At 47.0% G+C, this 26717-nt stretch overlaps 1 protein-coding gene across 1 annotated transcript in view; it reads left to right on the top strand.

The window, feature by feature from the left end:
* map7d3 (MAP7 domain containing 3) overlaps window positions 1-26717 on the top strand; it is a 99515-nt gene that overhangs the window by 33966 nt on the left and 38832 nt on the right. The window contains 9 exon segments of the mRNA XM_067997338.1: window positions 815-919; window positions 7288-7368; window positions 8833-8996; window positions 9926-10040; window positions 16372-16464; window positions 17487-17597; window positions 23375-23467; window positions 23740-23841; window positions 24992-25117. Of these exon segments, the coding sequence (XP_067853439.1) occupies window positions 815-919; window positions 7288-7368; window positions 8833-8996; window positions 9926-10040; window positions 16372-16464; window positions 17487-17597; window positions 23375-23467; window positions 23740-23841; window positions 24992-25117 (990 nt within the window).

Here is a 26717-nt window from a genome sequence, read left to right on the forward strand (position 1 = left end):
GCAAAAGTCTTCTAAATGGTCCTGAGGTCTCGTTCCTTAACGTAATAGCGTGAGTATGGTAGCTTAGTGGGCAGGGTACCAGACTAGCTATCTAGAGGTTGAGAGTTCAAATCGCAGCACGGCAAGTTGAGAAATTTAACTCTGGTGGTTTGTGGGCAGGCAGCAGAAAATGACCATGGATTGTTGTAAAAACTAATTCTCTGATGTCCTTCAGGGAAGGGAACCTGCCACCTCTATCCCGTCTAACCTACATGTGATTCCAGTGCCACACTACATGGTTGACTCAATGCCCTCAGGACAACTTGGGATGGGCAATGAATGCTGCTTTGTCAGTTGCCCACATCCTGAGATCAAATATTTTTAAAATATCTATTCTATAGTATATGGATTGGAATTAAATGCTACCTTTTTTAAATATGCTGCAGTACTGGCCTGAAGAATCTAATAGTGTTGGACCATGCACTGGGGGGCACAAATAACATTCTACTTTATTGGTTTCTGTCAACAATAAAGGACATGAAATACTGTTCAGAGGGCAGTTAAGAGTCAACCACTTTGGTGTGGGTCTGGTGTCACATCGGCCCAGACCAGGTAAGGATGGCAAGTTTCCTTCCCTGAAGGACATTAGTGATCCAGTTGGGTTTTTTATGGTAGCTGTGGATCTGTTTTTATTGAGATTCCACTAACTGTAATTCACAACTGATTTGGTAAGTTGGCTGCTGTGTGTTTTTAATAAAAATACAATTTCTTGTGGCTGTGTGGATTGATTTTTGCCGCCTCTCTCTCTCTCTCTCTCTCTCTCTCTCTCTCACAGTTGCTGCAGCCCAGGCCCAAGCAGAGGAACGGAGAAGCCAAAGTGTAAATAGTCCCGTCTCCGCTGAACCTCCACCAATAGCAGCAAAATCACCAACCAAACCAGGTACCTGGAGCTCTGCTGAACTCTTATAGTCAGGGCACCTAGAATCCATCGACATCCCCAACCAGCCAGAGTATGTACATTCTGTGGCAAGTCCGTCCAGGGATTGGGAACAACTCAATGTGACGCACAGTAAACCGGTGGAATTTGTTTAGAAAAGTTGAGCATTTAAAGCAATTTAAAAGCAGTTTACTCTGCACAGCCTCTTAAGACCTCCCTCTCAAAGTGACAGCTAAGTATTTAGATAACCAATACCTGATGTTCTGAATCAGAATGATGTCAGTTGATGCCCCCTCTCCCCGTTCATTTGCAGCTTGTTAATTCTCCGCCGTGAGCACATAAGCAGGTAAATATTTGAGAAATATATGGGGCAGTGGCGTGGGACTAAGTGGAGAGCTTTTTCGGAGAGCCACTATAGGCACGAGGGGTTGGAGGGGCTCCTTCTGTGCTGTATTTTCTAGGATTCTATGACTTGATCTGCTAAATTGAACTTTTTTTCCTCTCGAATCAATCTGATTAAGGAGCTGAGATCCAATGTAATGATGCAGTCTCCATATATTGCACACCTTGCACATTTGAGGCGCAGTAAACAGTGCAATGAATTGGCAGTATGAAGCCGCCTGTCAGAGGGGATGGGACAAATGGGGTCACCTGACTGGCCATTGCTTCTCGTGTAGTTACGATGTGGGAAGATTTAGGGACATGGCCGGTGTCAGCTCTTCAAATGACGCTACCTGCATTTCCCTGTATTGTTTCATATTTTCAAATATTGACCTCAACAATACGAGTCTGCACCAGGATGATGTCAGGGATGGGAAACTATAGTTATGGGAAGAGGCTGGAGACAATGGGACTGTTTCCACTGGAGCAGGGAAGGCTAAGGAGATTGAGGTTTTTAAAATTAGGAAGATTTTTGATAGAATTGTACAAAGACTTTCCTCTGGTTGGGCAGTCAGTGATGAGGTGGGTCATCAATTCAAAATTATCACTGAGTAAGGAGTGAGGTTAGCAGAAATTTCTTTACACAAGGATTTTAGGAGCATAAAATGCTTTGCCACAGGGAGTAGTTGAGGCAGAGACCATTGCATCTCATTGGAAAATTCAATAAATATTTGAAGCAGAGGAAGATGTAGGGCTATGGCGAGAGAGACTAGGGCAGTGGGATTAGTTTGGATTGCTCCAGCACAGATCTAGTACTGATATGATGGGCCAAATGGCCAACCTCTGGTGCTATAAACTTCTGTGGAGATGAGATGAGAGTTGGTAACGCAACATTGCTAAAAAAGGGTACGATAGCATAGTGGTTATGTTACTGGACGAGTAAGCCAGAGGCCTGGACTAATAATCCAGAGTCATGAGTTCAAATCCCACTACAGCAGCTGACGAACTTAAAAATGCAATTAATTAAATAAAATTCTGGAATAAAAAAACTAACATCAGTAATGATGGCCATGAAGCGACCGGATTGTCATAAAAATCCACCTAGTTCACTAATGTCGTTTAGGGAAGGAAACCTGCCGTCCTTACCCGGTCTGGCCTATATGTGACTCCAGACCCACAGCAATGTGGGCGATTCTTAATCGCCCTCTGAAATGGACAAGCAAGCCGCTCAGTTGTAAAATCTCGCTACGAAAAGTCATCATAAGAATAAAACCGGACGGACCACCCGGCATCGGACCACTGGGCACCAGACACAAAAAAGGCAAACCAAGCCCACTCGACCCTGCAAAGTTCTCCTCACTAACATCTGGGGACTTGTGCCAAAATTGGGAGAGCTGTCCCACAGACTAGTCAAACAACAGCCTGACATAGCCATACTCACAGAATCATACCTTTCAGCCAACGTCCCAGACTCTTCCATCACCATCCCTGGGTATGCCTTGTCCCACCAGCAGAACAGACCAACCAGAGGTGGCGGTACAGTGATATACAGTCAGGAGGGAGTGGCCCTGGGAGTCCTCAACATTGACTCCGGACCCCATGAAATCTCATGGCATCAGGTCAAACATGGGCAAGGAAACCGCCCTCCCTCAGCTGATGAATCAGTCCTCCTCCATGTTGAGCACCACTTGGAGGAAGCACTGAGGGTAGCAAGGGCACAGAATGTACTCTGGGTGGGGGACTTCAATGTCCGTCACCAAGAGTGGCTCGGTAGCACCACAACTGACCAAGCCAGCCGAGTCCTGAAGGACATAGCTGCTAGACTGGACCTGCGGCAGGTGGTGAGCGAACCAACACGAGGGAAAAACCTACTTGACCTCGTCCTCACCAATCTACCCGTTGCAGATGCATCTGTCCATGACAGTATTGGTAGGAGTGACCACCGCACAGTCCTTGTGGAGACGAAGTCCCATCTTCGTACAGAGGACACCATCCAACGTGTTGTGTGGCACTACCACTGTGCTAAATGGGATAGATTCAGAACAGATCCAGCAGCTCAAAACTGGGCATCCATGAGGTGCTGTGGGCCATCAGCAGCAGCAGAATTGTATTCCAGCACAATCTGTAACATCATGGCCCGGCATATTCCTCACTCTACCATTACCAACAAGCAGGGCATCAACCCTGGTTCAATGAGGAGTGTAGAAGAGCATGCCAGGAGCAGCATCAGGCGTACCTAAAAATGAGGTGCCAACCTGGTGAAACTACAACTCGACTACATGCATGCTAAACAGCGGAAGCAACATGCTATAGACAGAGCTAAGCGATTCCACAACCAACGGATCAGATCAAAGCTTTGCAGTCCTGCCACATCCAGTCGTAAATGGTGGTGGACAATTAAACAACTAACGGGAGGAGGAGGCTCTGTAAACATCCCCATCTTCAATGATGGCGGAGTCAAGCACATGAGTGCAAAAGACAAGGCTGAAGCGTTTGCAACGATCTTCAGCCAGAAGTGCCGAGTGGATGATCCATCTCGGCCTCCTCCCGATATCCCCACCGTCACAGAAGCCAGTCTTCAGCCAGTTCATGGACTGCAGCGGTTCAAGAAGGCGGCTCACCACCACCTTCTCAAGGGCGATTAGGGATGGGCAATAAATGCCGGCCTCGCCAGTGACGCCCACATCCCATGAACGAATAAAAAAAAAAGTTCGATTCACTCCATGTGATATCAAGAACTGGCTGAGTGCACTGGACACAACAAAGGCTATGGGCCCCGACAACGTCCCGGCTGTAGTGCTGAAGACTTGTGCTCCAGAACTAGCCGTGCCTCTAGCCAAACTGTTCTCGTACAGCTACAACACTGGCATCTACCCGACAATGTGGAAAATTGCCCAGATATGTCCTGTCCACAAAAAGCAGGACAAATCCAATCCGGCCAATTACCGACCCATCAGTCTACTCTCAATCATCAGCAAAGTGATGGAGGGTGTCGTCAACATGCTATCAAGTGGCACTTACTCACCAATAACCTGCCCACCGATGCACAGTTTGGGTTCCGCCAGGACCACCCGGCTCCAGACCTCATTACAGCCTTGGTCCAAACATGGACAAAAGAGCTGAATTCAAGAGGCGAGGTGAAAGTGACTGCCCTTGACATCAAGGCAGCATTTGACAGAGTGTGGCACCAAGGAGCCCGAGTAAAATTGAAGTCAATGGGAATCAGAGGGAAAACTCTCCAGTGGCTGGAGTCATACCGAGCACAAAGGAAGATGGTAGTGGTTGTCGGAGGCCAATCATCTCGGCCCCAGGACATTGCTGCAGGAGTTCCTCAGGGCAGTGTCCTAGGCCCAACCATCTTCAGCTGCTTCATCAATGACCTTCCCTCCATCATAAGGTCAGAAATGGGGATGTTCGCTGATGATTGCACAGTGTTCCATTCCATTCGCAACCCCTCAGATAAAGAAGCAGTCCGTGCCCGCATGCAGCAAGACCTGGACAACTTCCAGGCTTGGGCTCATAAGTGGCAAGTAACATTCACGCCAGGCAATGACCATCTCCAACAAGAGAGAATCTAACCACCTCCCCTTGACATTCAATGGCATTACCATCGCCGAATCCCCCACCATCAACATCCTGGGGGTCACTATTGACCAGAAACTTAACTGGACCAGCCACATAAATACTGTGGCTACAAGAGCAGGTCAGAGGCTGGGTATTCTGCAGCAAGTGACTCACCTCCTGGCTCCCCAAAGCCTTTCCACCATCTGCTAGACACAAGTCAGGAGTGTGATGGAATACTCTCCACTTGCCTGGATGAGTGCAGCTCCAACAACACTCAAGAAGCTCGACACCATCCAGGACAAAGCAGCCCGCTTGATTGGCACCCCATCCACCACCCTAAACATTCACTCCCTTCACCACCGGCGCACTGTGGCTGCAGTGTGTACCATCCACAGGATGCACTGCAGCAACTCGCCAAGGCTTCTTCGACAGCACCTCCCAAACCCGCGAGCTCTACCACCTAGAAGGACAAGGGCAGCAGGCACATGGGAACAACACCACCTGCACGTTCCCCTCCCAGTCACACACCATCCCGACTTGGAAATATATCGCCGTTCCTTCATCGTCGCTGGGTCAAAATCCTGGAACTCCCTTCCTAACAGCACTGTGGGAGAACCTTCACCACACGGACTGCAGCGGTTCAAGAAGGTGGCTCACCACCACCTTCTCAAGGGCAATTGGGGATGGACAATAAATGCCGGCCTTGCCAGCGACACCCACATCCCATGAACGAATTTCAAAAAAAGTGACGCCCAACTGGAAGTGTTCGGGAGAGGAAAATTCCAGTGCTTTGGCTCAGGACTTTTACCTGTTTCCTCTGCCTCCCCCCCCCCCCTCCTCCAATGGCCCAAATCCAGTTGTTGTTGGTTCTTATTTTTGGTAGCTCACAAGTTCGCTTGGCTTGTATAATTGTAGAAGGAAAAGTGGGTTTGAAACTTAAAGTATCAACTTGTAAGAACATAAGAAATAGGAGCAGGAGTAGGTCAATCGGCCCCTCGAGCCTGCTCCGCCGTTTGATAAGATCATGGCTGATCTGATCCTAACCTCAAATCTAAATTCATGTCCAATTTCCTGCCCGCTCCCCGTAACCCCCAATTCCCTTCACTTCCAGGAAACTATTTCTGCTTTGAAATTATTCAATGATGTAGCTTCCACAGCTTCCTGGGGCAGCAAATTCCACAGACCTACTACCCTCTGAGTGAAGAAGTTTCCCCTCATCTCAGTTTTGAAAGAGCAGCCCCTTATTCTAAGATTATGCCCCCTAGTTCTAGTTTCACCCATCCTTGGGAACATCCTTACCGCATCCACCCGATCAAGCCCCTTCACAATCTTATATGTTTCAATAAGATCGCCTCTCATTCTTCTGAACTCCAATGAGTGGAGTCCCAATCTACTCAACCTCTCCTCATATGTCCGCCCCCTCATCCCCGGGATTAACCGAGTGAACCTTCTTTGTACTGCCTCGATAAAACTTGCCTCACAATTTTAATTTGGAAATATGACTATTAAAACTTGTCAAAATGTATAAAAAGCCACACACTTAACTCTCGCAGCAAATGTGCTATTCAAGTATTGAAAAATGTTAACTTTTAACGGAAGCATATTGCAGCCATTACAAATTAACACAGTTATTTATTGGCAGGGACTGTCCAGCTCCATAATCATTGCTCATCTTGTAATTGGTCCTTTTGCTTGTCAAAGTTCCACATAATATTTACCACCATTCTCCCCGAGGTTGTTAAAACTGTTTCTAGATAACAAGCTTAGAGATAAAAAGATAAAGAACCTGAAATGAAAACAGAAAATGCTGGACACATTCCACTGGACACTGAAAGAGAATGTTTCAGGCTTCCCAGCACAAGTCTGCAGTCTCTGTCTCTCAGTTAGTGTCTGTCTTTTTATTCCTCTTCCTCTCTGCCTCTGTCTCTCTCTCTCTTCTCCCCCACACCCCCTCCGAAAGAGGTTCAGAAGTCCTGGTGCAACAATTGCTGGGATGGAGAGATTCACTGGGAGCCTAGTGGCAGAGTCTGGAGCAAGCTAGCAGCCAACAAATATTGCACCTTTGATCTGATTGGTCCATGCTATAAGCACATGCACCTTGGCTTTGATTTAATGGTCACACGGTACCCACAGCCCCACTCCATGTTTCATGTATGTGCATCGTTATCGCCCTCAATCGTGACCTGTCTGGCCAGAGTTTCAGGGTATCTCGCTGCCATTCAGTGAAATTTCATTGGAGTGCTGCATGTCTAATGTACAAATCAATTCTCCATCAGTATGACAGGGCAGGTGTTTTTAATGATGCAGATCTGTCCCTCCAAACAAAGTTAATTTTGTCAATCGAAATCCCAGTACTGTCTACTTAAATTTTAATTGAACAGCTTATCATTTCTGTTCATTAACAAGATGTGACTTCCCTTGAACAGTAATAGACGGCTCCACTCTAAAGACTGTTGAGAGACAGAGACTAGCCAAGGAACGCCGAGACGAAAGGGAAAAGGAAATCGGTAAGTGGCAGCTCCAGTTTATACAGTGAATGTTGGATGTTTTCAGTTTTGAAAAAGAAAGGGCAAGCTTTAATTCCCAGCCGTGTTCTGATATTATCCACTTTCATGAGCCAGCTTTTATGTACCAGTTTTTATTTAGGAATGGTTGGAGGGAGCATTGTGATAAGGTCACTGTGTTTTTCCTGGTGCAGGTTTAAAGCAGCAGAAGTTTGAGAGATGATCAGGTGCATGTGCTGCAGAGCCATGGGAGATTGGGAGGGGGAACGGGGAGGAAAATACAAGTTAGAGCTTAAATACCTTTTTTAAAAACCACCCTGTCTTACCATGAAAGATGTTGAGTGTTACAGAATCAACCCAACCATTTCTCGCTAGAACTGCAGCTTCGAGCATTCCACTTGTCAGCTGTGGCTAACTGTAGTGATTTGGAATTTTATAGTAGTTCCTTGTTATAAGGTCACAGGATTGATACAGAGGAGGGAGGCCATTCAGCCCTTCTTGGCATATCCATGCCAGAACCACATTCTCCCCATCACAGCATTCACCTGTTAACTGATTCTAGGGATTTTGCCTCCTACAAATAACTTGTATTTATCTAATGCCATCAATATAGTAAACTTCCAATAGTGCAGTAGAGGAGACAATAACCATGAGTAGTAATAGAGTCATGGTCGGTGAGGTGGGCTTTGAGGAGACTTTGCAGAACGGAGAGATAACAAGACCACGATTTAGAGTGGGTTACGGAGTGGGGCTGAGATGGCTGAAGGGTCTGACACTGGTGGAGTTGGAAATACGTTGGAGACCAGAGTCAGAAGACCGAAAGGCAGAAGCTGGGACACGTGTCTGGGAAAATGTGCATAGGTAGAACTGGATGAACTTGCAAGGAATGAAATCACTTCCAGAAATTAGTGATCAGTTTCCTACAGCTGTGGCCATAACTTGTACCAATTGTCGAGTGAGATTGCCAAGTTTTTACATCGCAGTCATGTGGAGCAACCTGCTCACCTACACCAAGCACAAGGGCTTAGACCTTTAGACACGAGGGCATCCCCGATTTTCATTGCTCCACCATTGGCAGCTGTGCCTTCAGCTGCCTCGACCCTAAGCTCCGAAATTCCCTTTCTAAACCTCTCCGCCTCTCCACCTCTCCCTCCTCCTTTAAGACGCTCCTTAAAACCTACCTCTTTGACCAAGCTTTTGGTCACCTGTCCTAATATCTCCTTATGTGGCTCGGTGTCAAATTTTGTTTGATTATCACTCCTGCGAACCGCCTTAGGACGTTTTACTACGTTAAAGGTGCTATATAAATGCAAGTTGTTGCCCTGGATAGAGGGGTCCTGGGATGAGGTTTTCATGAAGTATCGAATAGTGAGATGTATAATTTTAGTAGTTCTGTTCCATTAATATGTTTAATGTGATTTGTATGGTAGCCACTGTAGACCACTTACTTTACAATTACATCATCAGCTGTGAGAGAATATCAATTACTAGAAAAAGAAAAGAAAGCACGACTTCAGTATGAAAAACAAGTAGCAGAACGACACAAGAAACTGGAAGAACAAAGGCAGAAGGAACACCAGAAGAGAGTTGCAGTGGAGGAGAAGCGGAAACAAAAGCAGGAAGAGGAAAAGGTCAGTGACGAGGATAAATCGCAGGGGTGTCCAACCTGTGACTCGAGAGTCACGCACGACACCTCCCCCCCAAACTGGCCCAGGCAGCTCAGTCCTGTTTGTTTATATTTCTTGCTCACTGGTTTGCCCTGTTTGAATCTTGTGAACCTAGAAGTTTGGGAAGGGCTGTTCTTAGCATTGCTGCCTCATTGGTGGATAAGTCCTAAATGAGAGCCCCAAGATCTGTTAATGTTTTGAACTTTAATTTAGATAAATTGCTGATAATTTCGGGTGCACCCACACAAAGCAGAGACTGTACTATCAAAGCCTTACAAGGTGGTTTAAAAGCAAGGTGGAGTCTCCAGTGCCCACACTAAATACTGAACCTCTCACGCATACTGTCCAAGAGCTCTACATCTTTTCTACGGGCAAGATGCTCAGTTTGTGCAAGAGATGTTTGTCTTTTCTTTCCATTATACTTGTACTAAACAAATTTATCAATACATAGGGCAGTTTAATTCTGATTCAAAAAGCCAAGTACATCAGTGATGCTGAATTTGTTTTCAATTTCTGATCCGTGTACAATAGTCCTGCAAATATCGACACCTCCCAAGGCCCAGCATGTCCTATCTTCTTTATTTAAAAAAAATAAAGGGAAGCAGCCCTAATATAGAAACACTTTTTAAATTAGTACATAACAACAGAAACAACATGCTAGAAAGTTAACAAATGGCGAATTGTTGAAACGTGCTTGTGGTGCACAGTGCTCCCGGCCTCAGGCAGCTGTACACCTGGAGACCTCCCAGGCTCCATGTTGAATACTTATGACTTGCAGTTCTGGGTGTGAATAAATTGCTTTTAAAATAACTTCAAATAATTGGGAGAAAGATCCCCCGACCCCTCGACTTGGCGCCTTTAATCTGGTTTCCCTGTTTTTGAATCGGTGTTAGGAGCACTATGAGGCCGTGATGCGACGCACCTTAGAGCGGAGTCAACGCTTGGAGCAAAGGCAAAAACGATGGTCCTGGGGAGGATCTTTATCAACTGAAAAGGACAGCTCGAATGGTAAGTGCCAGTTTTAGACACTCCCTTAGTATCTCTGCCAGATGTGTTAATAACTTCATAGTTGTGGTAGTCTGGTAGAATATTTGATTCGTAACCAGAAACTTATGAATTTGAGTCACGAGGAGTGCTTATCACCAGGGTATTGGACGAGTTTTTGCCAGTTATCAGCCAAGGGAGTCGATAGAGCCAGAGAAGATAATCTCGAGAGAAAACTGACATCTGGTTTATCCCACTCGAATCATACCTTAATCCAACCAGTCACAGAAGAATCTTTGTTTCCCAGTGGGAGGAAGATATGTGATGGTCAATTCCTTGTAAGAGGAGAACTTGGAGTTGAAGAAGGGGAAAAAATGCCCAACTGTTAATTTATTAAGAATGAACAATAAATTCTGACATTTCATTGCCTTGTGAAGACCTGCGATGAGGCATAATTTTCCTACCACTGATGTTAGGCCAGTGAGCCTAACATCAGTGGTAGGAAAATTATTGGAAAAAATTCTGAAGGACAAAATTAGTCTCCACTTGGAGAAGCAAGGATTAATCAGGGATAGTCAACATGGCTTTGTCAAGGGAAGATCATGTCTGACTAATTTGATTGAATTTTTTGAGGGGGTGACTAGGCGTGTGGATGAGGGTAACGCAGTGGATGTGGTATACATGGATTTCAGTAAGGCCTTCGATAAAGTCCCGCACAGGAGACTGGTCAAGAAGGTACGAGCCCATGGAATCCAGGGTGCCTTGGCACTTTGGATACAAAACTGGCTTAGTGGCAGAAGGCAGAGGGTGATGGTCGAAGGTTGTTTTTGTGACTGGAAGCCTGTGGCCAGTGGGGTACCACAGGGATCGGTGCTGGGTCCCTTGCTGTTTGTGGTCTACATTAATGACTTGGATATGAATGTAAAAGGTATGATCAGTAAGTTCGCTGATGATACAAAGATTGGTAGGGTGGTAAATAGCGAGGAGGATAGCCTCAGTCTGCAGGACGATATAGATGGGTTGGTCAGATGGGCGGAACAGTGGCAAATGGAATTTAACCCGGAAAAGTGCGAGGTGATGCACTTTGGAGGGACTAACAAGGCAAGGGAATACACAATGAATGGGAGGACCCTAGGCAAGACAGAGGGTCAGAGGGATCTTGGTGTGCAAGTTCACAGATCCCTGAAGGCGGCGGAACAGGTAGATAAGGTGGTAAAGAAGGCATATGGGATACTTGCCTTTATTAGCCGAGGCATAGAATATAAGAGCAAGGAGGTTATGATGGAGCTGTATAAAACACTGGTTAGGCCACAGCTGGAGTACTGTGTGCAGTTCTGGTCGCCACACTACAGGAAGGATGTGATCGCTTTGGAGAGGGTGCAGAGGAGATTCACCAGGATGTTACCAGGGCTGGAGCGCTTCAGCTATGAAGAGAGACTGGGAAGATTGGGTTTGTTTTCCTTGGAGCTGAGGAGGCTGAGGGGGGACATGATTGAGGTGTACAAAATTATGAGGGGCACAGATAGGATGGATACTAAGGAGCTTTTTCCCTTCGTTGAGGGTACTATAACAAGGGGACATAGATTCAAGGTAAAAGGCGGGAGGTTTAGAGGGGATTTGAGAAAGAACTTTTTCACCCAGAGGGTGGTTGGAGTCTGGAACTCACTGCCTGAAAGGGTTGTGGAGGCAGGAACCCTCACAACATTCAAGAAGCATTTGGATGAGCACTTGAAATGCCATAGCATACAAGGCTACGGACCAAATGCTGGAATATGGGATTAGAGTAGACCGGGCTGATGGCCGGCGCGGACACGATGGGCCGAAGGGCCTCTATCCGTGCTGTATAACTCTATGACTCTATGACTCTATAATCCTCCCCTTTTTAAAAAAAAATTACACTAGTTCTTCCCTGACTAGCTGCCAGTTGCACAAAACAATTCAGATTATTTTTGCATGTTCAAAATACTTGCTGAAGATACAAACGATCTTCATCCCATGCCTGCAGTGTCGTCTCCGTAACTCCATCCTTTTTCCTGTTCCTATTCTTCATCAAGCTGCCCTTCAGCAACAACATCCACAAATGTAGAGTCCACACGTACGCCAGTGACACCAAGTAGATTTGTTAAGCATGATTTCCCTTTCATAAACCCATGCTGACTTTGTCCAATCCCGTTAATGCCTTCCAGGTGTTCTGTTATCACATCCTTTATAATAGACTAGCATTTTCCCCACTACTGATGTTAGGCTAACTGGTCTGTAATTCCCTCTTTTTTCTCCCTTTTTTAAATAGTGGGGTTGCATTTGCCACCCTCCAATCTGTAGGAACTGTTCCAGAGTCTATAGAATTTTGGAAGATGATCACCAATGCATCCACTATTTCTAGGGCCACTTCCTTTAGTACTCTGGGATGTAGATTATCAGGCCCTGGGGATTTGTCAGCCTTTAGCCCCATTAATGTCCCTAGCACTTTTTTTTTACTAATACTGATTTCCTTCAGTTCCTCCCTCTCACTAGACCCTTGGTTCCCAAACATTTCCATGAGGTTATTTGTGTCCTCCTTTATAAGGTCATAAGGTCAAAAATGGGGACGTTTGCTGATGATTGCACAGTGTTCAGTTCCATTCACAACCCCTCAGATAATGAAGCAGTCCGTGCCCACATGCAGCAAGACCTGGACAACTTCCAGGCTTGGGCTGGTAAGTAACATTCGCGCCAGGCAATGACCATCTCCAACAAGGGAGAATCTAACCACCTCCCTTGACATTCAACAGTATTACCATTGCCAAATCCCCCATCATCAACAACCTGGGGGTCACCATTGACCAGAAACTTAACTGGACCAGCCACATAAATACTGTGGCGACAAGAGCAGGTCAGAGGCTGTGTATTCTGCAGCGAGTGACTCACCTCCTGACTCCCCAAAGCCTTTCCACCATCTACAAGACACAAGTCAGGAGTGTGATGGAATACTCTCCACTTGCCTGGATGAGTGTAGCTCCAACAACACTCAAGAAGCTTAACACCATCCAGGACAAAGCAGCCCGCTTGATTGGCACCCCATCCATCACCCTAAACATTCACTCCCTTCACCATCGGCACACTGTGGCTGCAGTGTGTACCATCCACAGGATGCACTGCAGCAACTCGCCAAGGCTTCTTCGACAGCACCTCCCAAACCTGCAACCTCTACCACCTAGAAGGACAAGGGCAACAGACACATGGGAACAACACCACCTGCACGTTCCCCTCCAAGTCACACACCATCCCGAATTGGAAATATATTGCCGTTCCTTCATCGTCGCTGGGTCAAAATACTGGAACTTCCTACCTAACAGCACTGTGGGAGAACCTTTACACGGACTGCAGCGGTTCAAGAAGGCGGCTCACCACCACCTTCTCAAGGGCAATGAGGGATGGGCAATAAATGCTGGCCTTGCCAGCGACGCCCACATCCCATGAACGAATAAAAAAAATCATTCTTCTTGATGGCCTCTGCAAGTTGCACCCGAAAGAAAGCAAAATAATTGGCTCCAACCATCTACTTTATATTATGGAGTTGAGTAATTATTAAAACTGAAGGATATACTTGCCTTAGAGGCGGTGCAGCGAAGGTTCACGAGATTGATTCCTTGGATGAGAGGTTTGTCCTATGAGGAGAGATTGAGTAAAATGGGCCTATACTCTCTGGAGTTTAGAAGAATGAGAGGTGATCTCATTGAAACAAATAAAATTCTTAGAGGGCTTGACAGGGTAGATGCTGAGAAGTTGTTTCCCCGACTGGAGAGTCTAGAACTAGGGGACAAAGTCTCAAGGTAAGGGGTTGGCCATTTAAGACTGAGGTGAGGAGGGATTTCTTCGCTCAGAGGGTTGTGAATCTTTGGAATTTTCTACCCCAGAGGGCTCAGTCATTGAATATATTCAAGGCTGAGATCGATTGATTTGTGGACTCTCGGGGAATCAAGGGATATGGGGATCGGGCAGGAAAGTGGAGTTAAGGTCGAAGGTCAGCCATGATCTTATTGAATTGCGGAGCAGGCTCAAGGGGCCGTATGGCCGACTCCTGCCCCTGTTTATGTTCCAAGATGTCGTAGTACAAAACAAACTTGTCTGTTTGCCTCTGGATCTGGCAGTATGATTTGCAGGATCCGAAGATCAAAACTTGTTAAATCAGTAGGTGCAAAGTTGCTGCAATGTGAAAGTGTTTTGACGCACCCTTTTCCACTTTCCAGCATGCAGCCATGCATTCTTGTTTTATGCTGGCAAATTACTTAGATGAACAAAAATAAGACTTCGGCGAATCATAATGATAATGCCAATTATAATGCCAGGCGATATTTTTAGTGTGTATTCGGAAAGTTTTTTACTCATCATTGTTCATTCAGCAATAACCATTTGTATTTGTGTGGGGCTTTTAACATAGTAAATGTCTCATGGTGCTGCACAGAGGAGACTCTGTCACTGGACAATAGTGGGAGAATGTAGGGGAAGTGACCAAAGATATGATTGACAACATATGTTGTGAGGAATCATTTAACGATGGGGAGAAAAATAACCAATAAGGGGTTCAGGGAGACAGCAGGCCCGAGAAGGCTGAAGGCTCTGCCATCAGTAATGAAGCAGAGTGAGGGAGGGGGGAGATGCATAGGCGTCTGTAGTCCAGAGGGCACAAGCTGGGACACGGGGCTGGAGGGGGGTTCAGTGATAGGGTGGGGGGTGATGCCATGCAGGGGACTGTAAACCAGAACAAGGTTTTGGAATTCAGTGCATTGTGGAGCCACCGGGAGTTGGTACGTACAGGGTGATGGGCCTGCAGTACTAGAAATGCTAAAGAGACAAGTTGGAGACCTCTCTGTGCCAGGAATGAGTGTTCTAGGCACAGAATCTTTCCCTTATAGATTTATTAGAGGGAATGATATACTCAGACAACATGCCGCAATGCGAAGGCTGCAGAGATTCTCGCATTACAGTTGCTGAGTTCAGTAACAGTGGCCAACCCTCAATCTTCTCTAATTTTGCATTAAATTGCCCTCAGCTCCAGGCCATTACATCATAGACCTCCCATGACATTTACCCTTGGTTCACATTAACTTCCATCAGCTCAGCATTCCCGAGACTGCACAGCCTTCCCTCAGAAGTTGCCCTTCTAGCTAAGTCTAGGAGAAAGAGTAAAAGCAACCAAGATTTATCTGCCAGAACGTCAGAACTACACAAAGAACAAACAACTATCTTTGACTCCAGCTTGTAGCTATACAAAACCCTGATTAGACCACACCTGGAGCACTGTGAGCAGTTCTGGGCACCGCACCTTCGGAAGGACATATTGGCCTTGGAGGGAGTGCAGCGTAGGTTTACTAGAATGATACCCGGACTTCAAGGGTTAAGTTACGAGGAGAGATTACACAAATTGGGGTTGTATTCTCTGGAGTTTCGAAGGTTAAGGGGTGATCTGATCGAAGTTTATAAGATATTAAGGGGAACAGATAGGGTGGATAGAGAGAAACTATTTCCGCTGGTTGGGGATTCTCGGAGTAGGGGGCACAGTCTAAAAATTAGAGCCAGACCTTTCAGGAGTGAGATTAGAAAACCTTTCTACACACAAAGGGTGGTAGAAGTTTGGAACTCTCTTCTGCAAACGGCAATTGATACTAGCTCAATTGCTAAATTTAAATGTGAGATAGATAGCTTTTTGGCAATCAAAGGTATTAAGGGATATGGACCAAAGGCAGGTATATGGAGCTAGATCACAGATCAGCCATGATCTTATCAAATGGCGGAGCAGGCTCGAGGGGCTGAATGGCCTACTCCTGTTCCTATCAGCCACCAAAGGGACCTTAAGGGTCAGGGGTGAGAGGGACATGTTCCAGCTTCTGCCTGCTTCAGCTTTCTACAGACATGGTCTTCTAATCACAAAATGGAGTTCCCAGTACAAGACAGAGCCTCAACGCAATCTCACTTAACATAGCTTCTCTAATATGCAAGGCGACAGCGTGCAGTGGCGTTTTGTGTTGGGTGGGGGGGGACGGGGGGCCGTCAAAAAGACCTGGAGGTGCCGAATTTGCAGGTACGGGTCCGATGGAGGTGAGGTTTAGATGAACAGTGTTGCAGAAGTGAAATTAGGTGGGCTTGTGGGTGAATGGGACACGGGAATAGGTCGGATCAGGGTCAAACAGGACCATCTTCTCATCTCGTTTGGACTCCCCTTTTATAATCATTCACTTTGGATTATTTGAAATGACTTCCTTCCCCTTGCTCAATTCCACCCATCATTAATCACCTAGTAGCAGGAATTTACTTTCACTGATATTTGTCTATATTAATCTGTTTTTTGTTAAATTATGATTTCTCTTTTGTTTAGGTGTGCCTGAAAATTCCTTAACTCCATCTTTAAGTTTTTCTGACTGCCCCCCTCCTTCCTCAGACTCTCAGACTTCTACAGAAGATGGTTCTGGTATCAGAGAAAGTTTTTAGCTATGATGCCCGCTTGCTGAATAATTACATTAATCTTTGATGCATTAATTAATATTGCAGACTAACTTTTTTTTACGCTATGGATATAAAAGGGGAAACTAATCTCAGGCACTACTGGCATGTAACACTTGCTTTTTATCCCTGCAAATATTGGGCATGGATGCATGCACCTGGTTTGCAAGATCAGGGATTGTAAAGTAATATTTTATCCTGAAAGCAGTGAGTTTTTTAATACCTGTACCCGATAGATTGGGGAGTGCGATGTGTAAGGACATTTCCACCTCCCACCCTGTTTTGAATCCAAGCCAAACTCAGATGAAATGCTCCCCTTCAGTTGGCTGTCAGATTCGTTTGTTAAATGAATTGTCATTTTCAACCCATTTCATGGGGAGCACAAGACAAACCACAGTTTGTACCAGTCTAAGTCAGCGGTGGTACGGACAATGGAAATTTCCCTGGTTGGAGTCGGGCTGCACTTCTCGGGTTTGTCAAGGTTGGCTTTAACCCTAGAACTGGTCCACGCTGTAATCTGGGTGTACTTACTGCCGACACTGGACGCTATCCCTGTTCCACTCCATAACACATCTTGAGCACAAAAACTCAACAACCCACTGGGACTTCACTATTTTGTCGAAATAAGCTGGATGTGGTGATAAATGGGTTTGAGATAAGGGGGGGTATGAGTGTATGGGAATATTAATGGTGGCCATTGTAGGGAAATTGTAATGGCGATTTAAAAAAAAATTAGTTGAAAGTCTTATTTTCCATACAATTCAGACTCTAAAACTCTAGACCCAAGCCAGGACATTCATGTATTCTGCTTCTAATACAACTCAATTTGTTAGTGGAGAAATTAAATCAATGAAAGCTTCCTCATCCAGTGTCTGCTTTCAGGATAAAATATATCTAAAATATGCATGGTGTAAAAGTGTGTTTTAAACGCAGTTATGAAGATGTCTCTTGACTCTTGTCTCAATGATATTGATTGTTTTCTTTCTGCAGCTGTTGACAAACGGTCTACATCCACCGTGAACCTCATGAAGCAGACGGAGCCGGTGATGAGCAAACGTCTGTCTTCATCCTCGACAGCGCTCCTAAACTCTTCCGACAGAAGTAAGTGTGCTGTTCCTGGATAACATGATGCTGATGTACTAACTGTGTCATAGTTTTACTTCAAAGCATTGTGTTGATCTTCAGCAGATGGCCATCCTGTATTTGGGGCGTGTACCTTTACTCTGGGCAGCAGCACTAAAGGATGGTAAACTGTAACATCTTAAAGCTGGGGTGATTGTACTGAAATCAGAATAGGTGATTAAAATGACTGATCTGGTTGCTTGGGTTCATTGGCCACCATTAAGGATTTGCAACTTGCCATGCTTCACTCGCGCGTTGGTCTCCTCTGATTGGGTTCATGTCGGGCTCATCAGTTTACACGTGTCTGTGAAGACAGGTGCTGAATGCAGTCAGTGTCTTCAGATCTTTTAGAAAGGCGTGAACCCCCCCCAAATTGTTTCCCAACAGCTACCATGGCAGGCTGTGCAAGTCAGTAATGATGGGTTGGCTACCTTTATCTCAGAGAGAGTCTGAATCAGTTCCAATATACGACTGACCATTTTCTGAAAATACCAGCTGCTGTGACATTGACTATTGTATATTGGCTATGTTCTAGTAGGAAAAAGTGAAACCCTACCCTATGTCACATGGACAATCCTATATCTTGAAATGAAATGAATTCTCCTAGTGGCGCTGAGTGTGGTTTTAAATCACGGGAATGGTCAGCGCAGTTCTGATGATTTCAGCAAATGGTCCAAGTGTTTGTTTCCTCGCTGCTACTATGTAGAACTGCCTCGTCTGTCGGGGGTTTCTAATTTACAGAACCTCACCGCTGGAGAATATTTTCCTAGATGGCTTTAAAAGTGCTTTACTGCATCCAATTTCATATTCATCAACCGCAATGACTTTTCTTCAGAAATCATCTGGTTGTCTTGGGATATACACACACATTGCTTTTTAAAGTTATGGTATTCTCTTTGTTGTATTCAAAATGGTTTGGTCAAATCTCCCATTAACTTTTATAAACTGTGTTTCTTTTTTTGGTTATTTTAGAATACAATTTATTTTGGATGCAAGCCTGTAGTAAGTAACCAGGTGAGGGACCCCAGTTTGAGCATTGCACTTGCAGTAAACCAGCAATGGCATCTGCACTACGAATAGGAATATCAATTCTTAGTGACTCATTCACCTTCATCTCATTGAGCTAAGTGTTGACATTCTAACCAAACCAGTGTGTACCTCACCACCCCCGTCAATTCTCATATGGAGTGTCCTGCACTGAAGGTTTAGGTGAAGGGATGTGGGCTGTTAAAGCAGAGAGAGTGTGGAGCTTATTCAATGGGTCTGGAAAAAACTAATAGCTGCATGACTGACTGTTACTGTAAAAATGACAAAACTTTGCTAAAATCAGTACTGCCATTGTATTTACACCTTTTGATTTTTGAGTACAACTTTATATCTGGCTAACAACCTATTCTTGGGTTTATGATGTCCCAGTGTATTGAGGATTTTCATCATGGCTCCCAGCCCTTCTGCAGAGAAAGGAAGACAGCATGTGGGGCATTAAAGTGTCTGGTCACTCACAGAATCAAGCAGAACTGTTTTTAAATCCTGTTTGTGTGCTCCGCTTTACATAGTTCATAGTGAATGGTCCCTTTTGTCTCTTTCATGAGAGATTTATAGCTGGTGGGCATTAGTGCTTTGATCTTCCTCACTCACTCACAATTGGTATTTGGCTTTGTTGCTCCTTGTCCTGATTGTGTTTTAAATGTCGGGACTGAGTTGCTTACATGGCCACTTGGCTGAACCTGATGTTTGTTCGGAAAGACAAAAGTACTAAATGCTGCTCAGCCTCTCGATTATTTACACTTGACCTGACCATAGTGAGAGAGCTGGTCCAACTCCGGGTCCTAGGGACTGAACAAGCAATGGGGCCCGTACACTTCATTTCCTGTGTTGCTGCTCTCTGGTCATCCCTTAGCCAGCTCATCGCCCCCCTCCCTGCCCCCCGCCACCACCACCAAGTTTTTCACAACTTGCCGTAACTGCTGCACAGGGTCCCAGCTGGAAAACAGTCAGTTTTATAGAAAGCGGGAGGGGGGAATACTGCATAATATTGCATATTACATTTTAATATAACGGGTCAGTTGCTGTCTTTTCTATGTTTCTACCTCTCTATCTCTTTTTTTTTGTTTGTTGTTTTTTTTTGGTGATTTGTATATTCTGAGACCTGGCAGGTAACACCTGTCTGTCTGCACACTGATTGCCTTGGCAACGGGCAGTTGAAAAAACTGTCTGTACTCACCAAGCATTGTTCTGTGAATTATAAATGCGATTTCATTTCGAGGTTTTCATTTTCACATCGTTCACCTGACGAAGGAGGAAGCCTCCGAAAGCTTGTGAATTTAAAATAAAATTGCTGGACTATAACTTGGTGTTGTAAAATTGTTTACAATTGTCAACCCCAGTCCATCACCGGCATCTCCACATCATAGATATGTTTCAGCTGGCCCTGCAGAGCAGCCAAGCTGAGTTGGGGAGCACACTCAGTTGGTTATGAGGGCTGGGGGACACACTGACTTTGTTTCCCCCCTCCAACTGCCAACTCCAAAACCGCCTTGAATTTAAATGGAGTGATTATCCCAGCTGTTCAAAATACAGACATAGATTTGTGGATCCAGCATCTGTTTTAAATACTGAACACTATAAAAGGATGTGGAGATGCCGGTGATGGACTGGGGTTGACAATTGTAAACAATTTTACAACACCAAGTTATAGTCCAGCAATTTTTTTTTTTTTTTTTTTTTAAATAAAAAAATAAAATTGCTGGACTATAACTTGGTGTTGTAAAATTGTTTACAACTATAAAAGGAAGTTGAGTTATATTCAGAGCCAGTTGTGAGTGATCCAATTGAAATTGAGTTACATCATTAAAAAGTTATGACAAAAGTAAGTACGGATAAGGACAGCCATTTGACTCCGCTAACTAATCGTTCTATTCAGACCTACGTTGCCCATCTCCCCGGACCGTAAAGGACATTTGGTCCATTTGGCCAGCAACAGAATTCAGAACCAGAAATACACCGTCCACTACCTAGATACCGCAATTGATTTGCTCAACCACGTAATCCAGGCTGACACTTCACTGCACTGTCGGAGGGTCAGTTCTGAGGGAGTGCTGCACTGTCGTTGGGACAGTACTGAGCGAGAGCTGCACTGTCGGAGGTGCTGTCTTTCGGATAAGATGTTAAACCGAGGCCCTGTCTGCCCCCTCGGGTAGACGTAAAAGATCCCATGACACTATTCGAAGAAGAGCATGGGAGTTCTCCCCAGTGTCCTGGCCAATATTCATCCCTCAACCAACATCACTGAAACAGATTATCTGGTCATTAGCACGTTGCTGTTTGTGGGATGTTGCTGTGCGGAAATTGGCTGCTGTGTTTGTCAAAATTGCAACATTGAGTACACTTCAAAAGCAATTCATTGGCTGTGAAGTACATTGGAGCATCTTGAGGACATGATAGGCGCTATATAAATGCAACTTCCTCCCTTTCTCCCAAACGCTTGTCCGACTCACTCTTAAAATTACTGTATTTACTCTCATGTCATCACTTTACACTTGGTGACATTGAATTTAATTTGCTGTTTGTCAGCCCACTTTCCCAATCTGTCGAGATCTATATGCACCAGATCAGCCTGCACTTAATTGTTCCTGCTTTCCCCCGCCCCGTGTCATTGGCAGATTTTAGCTGTTTTGTCTTTATCTCCACTTCTGAATCAATGATGTAGAAGGTGAATGGAAACAGTCCCAGCCCTGATCCTTGAAATGGGTTACGAGTCACTTCCCCCCCTCACTCTCGTACGATGCAACCAGTTACCGACCCACTTCAATCACAACATTTAGCTGCAGATGCCCAGCAAAAAAAAATGTGAACAATCGTGATATGGTGAGAAAGAACTCGCATTTATAGAGCACCTGTCACGGCCTCAGGATCTCCCAAAGCGCTTTACAGCCAATTAATTATTTTTGGTGTAGTCACTGTTGTAGGAAACGCAGCAGTCAGTTTGCATACAGCAATGAGATAAATGACCAATTAAAAAGTTTGTGATGTGCGTTGAGGGATAATATATTGGCCAGGACACCAGGGAGGTAAGAACTCCCCTGCTCTTCAAAATAGTGCGAACGATCTTTTACATCAACCTGCGAAGGCAGACGGAGCCTTGGTTTAACGTCTCATCCGAAAGACGACACCTCCGACAGTGCAGCGCTCCCTTGGTACTGCCCCTCCGACAGTGCAGCGCTCCCTCAGTACTGCCCCTCCGACAGTGCTGCACTCCCTCAGTACTGACCCATCCAATAGTGCAGCGCTCCCTCAGTACTGACCCTTCCGACAGTGCAGCGCTCCCTCAGTACTGCCCCTCTGACAGTGCAGCGCTCCCTCAGTACTGCCCCTCTGACAGTGCAGCGCTCCCTCAGTACTGCCCCTCTAACAGTGCTGCACTCCCTCAGTACTGCCCCTCCAACAGTGCTGCACTCCCTCAGTACTGACCCTTCCGACAGTGCAGCGCTCCCTCAGTACTGACCCTTCCGACAGTGCAGCGCTCCCTCAGTAATGCCCCTCCGACAGTGCAGCGCTCCCTCAGTACTGCCCCTCCGACAGTGCAGCACTTCCTCAGTACTGCCCCTCCGACAGTGCTGCACTCCCTCAGTACTGCCCCTCCGACAGTGCTGCACTCCCTCAGTACTGCCCCTCCGACAGTGCAGCACTCCCTCAGTACTGCCCCTCCGACAGTGCAGCACTCCCTCAGTACTGCCCCTCCGACAGTGCAGCACTCCCTCAGTACTGCCCCTCCGACAGTGCAGCACTCCCTCAGTACTGCCCCTCCGACAGTGCAGCACTCCCTCAGTACTGCCCCTCCGACAGTGCAGCACTCCCTCAGTACTGCCCCTCCGACAGTGCAGCACTCCCTCAGTACTGCCCCTCCGACAGTGCAGCACTCCCTCAGTACTGCCCCTCCGACAGTGCAGCACTCCCTCAGTACTGCCCCTCCGACAGTGCAGCACTCCCTCAGTACTGCCCCTCCGACAGTGCAGCACTCCCTCAGTACTGCCCCTCCGACAGTGCAGCACTCCCTCAGTACTGCCCCTCCGACAGTGCAGCACTCCCTCAGTACTGCCCCTCCGACAGTGCAGCACTCCCTCAGTACTGCCCCTCCGACAGTGCAGCACTCCCTCAGTACTGCCCCTCCGACAGTGCAGCACTCCCTCAGTACTGCCCCTCCGACAGTGCAGCACTCTGACCCTTCCGACAGTGCAGCACTCTGACCCTTCCGACAGTGCTGCATTCCCTCAGAACTGACCCGACAGTGCTGCACTCCCTCAGTACTGACTCTCCGACAGGGCAGCACTTCCTCAGTACTGCCCTGGGAGAGTCGGCCTGGATTATGTGCTCAGGTCTGTGGAATGGGCTTGATTCAGAGTTGAGTGCTACCACTGCGCCAAGGTTGACACCTAAGGTAGACACTCTTTTTTAAAAATTCTGGCAGCGCGGTCAGTGCTGGGTCTCTGTGTGCTGTATTTAAAAATAATGTGTTCTGTCTGCTACCCAGTGCAAGTACCGCTCATGCACAGTGTATTATAAGAAGTCAGAAGTAAACTGTAAAGTTAGCCAGGTTTAAAATGAGTTTGTCCAGTATACCAGTAAAAGGGGACGCTGTGGCTTTGATCTTTAGCACTGTTACAGAATTGTTAGTCGGTTCCTCGGTTGTATTAGAGCACTGCATTGGCTAACCAGTTATCTTTACCCAATTAACAGAAATTGCACTTGATTTGTAGGTACGCCTTTGAAGAAAAGAAGTGCTTCATTAAACAGATTGGGTAGTAAAACTTCTCAGCCGGCACAGAAAGTGTCTCAGGTGGAACAAGCAGGTGCAGGAAATGCTTTCTTGCCACATTTAACGTGCTATTTCATGTAATGTTAATTTTTCATTACTCCTTTTAAGACAAATCATGCTGTCTTGCAGGCACTTTCTACATCAGACAGATATTTCAAACATTTAAGTGTGCTTTTAAACTAAAGCCAGATATTAAATGAGAATTCAGTGGTATTTAATTTTTGGATGTGAGCCCAAAGATGTTGGATGCGATCTTTGTTAATTAGGATGTTACAAGGAATAATGGACAATGCCCTTGATTCTTAGGCACAGCGGAAAAGAAGAGAAGCTCTTCCTTGAATAGATTGGGTAATAACCCTCGTTCATCTACTGCTCATATAGACAAGCTCCCGAAGAAAGATCTTCAAGGTGGCTAACAATTTGCATCAGACTTTCCCCCCATTATATGACGTAAATGTTAAAAGAATATTAAATGTATTTGACTTGATCCATATAACTTGGAACCTGTGTTAATCTCTTATTTATGCTAATTTGTGATTTGCTGAGTCTCAAAATCGCACCAGTTGAAGTACATAAAACCCTCGCAGATTATATTAATTTCTCATCATCGGAGAAACAACCTGAAAATTAATTTTTGATTTTCCGATTGTTTGCAGTGACTGTACCAAAGGACCTACATCTATACGATGAAGTCCAGTCTGTCCAGCAGCTTGTGGCCTTTTGTGTTCTATTTAACCATGCGAATGTAAACCTGTTACACTCTGTTTGTAATTAACCTTCTTCAGTTTAGTAATCTTTTCAACTGTGAAGTCTGTTTGCTGGTCTTACTGCCCGATGGTGGTACATATATTACATGTTGAATTCACTAACGGATTGTTCTAAACTACTTCGTAATGCTTTTTTAAACAGAAAGTCACACCTAACCTCAGAGTATTTTTCATCTCTTCGGCTTGCACTGGAACTTGTACCTCAAACATAACTTCCAGTTTCTTAATATAGACATGCCTTTTGCTGCTGTTCTCTGACTATATGTGTTTTGCCATTTGACCATAGTAGGATGTGGCAGCATTGTGTTCACTGTAGATAGTCCTGTGGATTCTGGTTGTTGGATGCCTCCACACACTAACAAACAGGATAATGTCTTCCCAAAGCTACTTGAGTATTTGTTTGCAATCCCGTTATGTCAAGCATGCAGTTCTCCTGCCGTCCTATTAATCAAGGACTCAGCTTAACTGCATTCTGCTGTTTGAACGCACCTTGCTTCTTTGAAACTGGCAGTGTTAAGTTTATTAATGATGAGTGTGTTGTTTGGGAACGCACCTTGCCTGCATTATTACCACTTGTGCTTGAGCTCAAAGTTGACCCATTGTTTTTTCCCAGTTATCTTATTGTTTGGGATAGTAACATGTTTTGTTTTCAACCCTTTCTTGGTTTTGTTTTTCATAAACATTCTCTAATCTAACTAACATGCTTTTGTTATGATTTATATTTTAATCCTTTTTTCCCCCCTCTAGTTAAACCATGCTGACTCCCTTTCTGATTTATTCCTGTCCCTCAGCTCGTCGTTCCCAGAACAGTCCCCTGGAGAGTAATATAATCAGCCGTCTGCTGACACCCACACAGTCCTCTTTAGCTAGGAGCAAGAGTGCTGCTGCTTTATCAGAAGGTGGACAAAGTTCTCCAGGTAATACTCTTCCACCAAAGACAGCGTCTCTCTAACATCCGAGCGGTTGCTGAACATGACTGTGTGTAACAGTGTGCCTGTGGACTGACCTTGTGTACACGTTAGTTCATGGCTGGCCTATTCTCTCTGCTGACATGGCGTGCTATACTTAGCCAGCTCAACGACCGCTGAAACTCCTGCTGAATAAGATGCATCAGCTTGTGCCAGTCTGTTAAGCCAGTGTGACGGTGCAAGTGGGGTACCTCCTGGGGGCAGAGACTATCCCACGTGGGGGAAGGGAGGTGGTGGGGTACCTGGGGCTGGGAGAAGAGGGAAAGGGGGTGGGCACCTGGGGGATGGGGGGAGGGGGTGGGCACCTGGGGGATGGGGGGAGGGGGTGGGCACCTGGGGGATGGGGGGAGAGGGGTGGGTCCCCGGGGCTGGTGGGAGGGGGAGGGGGGCATCTGGGGTGGGAGGGGAGGGGTATCTCGGGCTGGTTGGGGAGGGGAGGAGCACCTGGGGCGGGAGGGGGGAGGGGGAGAGGGAGAGGGTGGGCGCCTCAGGTTTTGGGGGGGGGGGGGGGGGAGAGAAAGGGCCCACCCGGGTTTGGTGGGGAAGGGGAGACGAGGTGTATCTTGGGCTGATGGGGGTGGGGAGAGGAGGGTACTTTAGGCTGGTGGGGGAGGGGAGAGGAGGGGTACCTTAGGCTGGTGGGGGAGGGTAGGGGGTGGGCACCTGGGGCTGGGGGAAAAGGTGGTGGGGAACTGGGGCTTTGCGGGGAGAGGGTGGGGGGTGGAGAGGGTGGGCACCTGGGGGTGGGGGGGTGGAGAGGGTGGGCACCTGGGGGTGGGGGGGTGGAGAGGGTGGGCACCTGGGGGTGGGGGGTGGAGAGGGTGGGCACCTGGGGGTGGAGAGGGTGGGCACCTGGGGGTGGGGGGGGTGGAGAGGGTGGGCACCTGGGGGTGGGGGGGGGAGGAGAGGGGAGGAGTACCTCGGGCTGGGGGTGGGGGAAGAGGAGGGGGAGGTGTACCTCGGGCTGGTGGGGGGAGAGGAGGGGAGGAGTCCCTCGGGCCAGGGGTGGGGGGGGAGAGGAGGGGAGGAGTCCCTCGGGCCAGGGGTGGGGGGGGGAGAGGAGGGGAGGAGTCCCTCAGGCCGGGGGGGGGGGGAGAGGAGGGGAGGAGTCCCTCGGGCTGGGAGGGGGGGGGGGGAGAAGAGGGGAGGAGTACCTCAGGCTGTTTGGGGGGGGGGTGGAGAGGAGGGGAGGAGTCCCTCGGGCTGGGGGGGGGGGGGGGGGGGAGGAGTTCCCTCGGGCCGGGTGGGGGGAGAGGAGGGGGAGGAGTACCTCGGGCCGGGGGTGGGGGGGTGGATGGAGAGGAGTCCCTCGGGCTGGGGTGGGGGGAGAGGAGGGGGGAGGAGTACCTCGGGCCGGGGGTGGGGGGGTGGATGGAGAGGAGTCCCTCGGGCCGGGGGTGGGGGGAGAGGAGGGGGAGGAGTACCCTCGGGCCGGGGGTGGGGGGGTGGATGGAGAGGAGTCCCTCGGGCCGGGGGTGGGGGGAGAGGAGGGGGAGGAGTCCCTCGGGCCGGGGGTGGGGGAGAGGAGGGGGAGGAGTACCTCGGGCCA

This window comes from Heptranchias perlo, chromosome 15 (assembly GCF_035084215.1).
Source record: "Heptranchias perlo isolate sHepPer1 chromosome 15, sHepPer1.hap1, whole genome shotgun sequence".
In the NCBI taxonomy this organism is placed as follows: Eukaryota; Metazoa; Chordata; class Chondrichthyes; order Hexanchiformes; family Hexanchidae; genus Heptranchias; species Heptranchias perlo.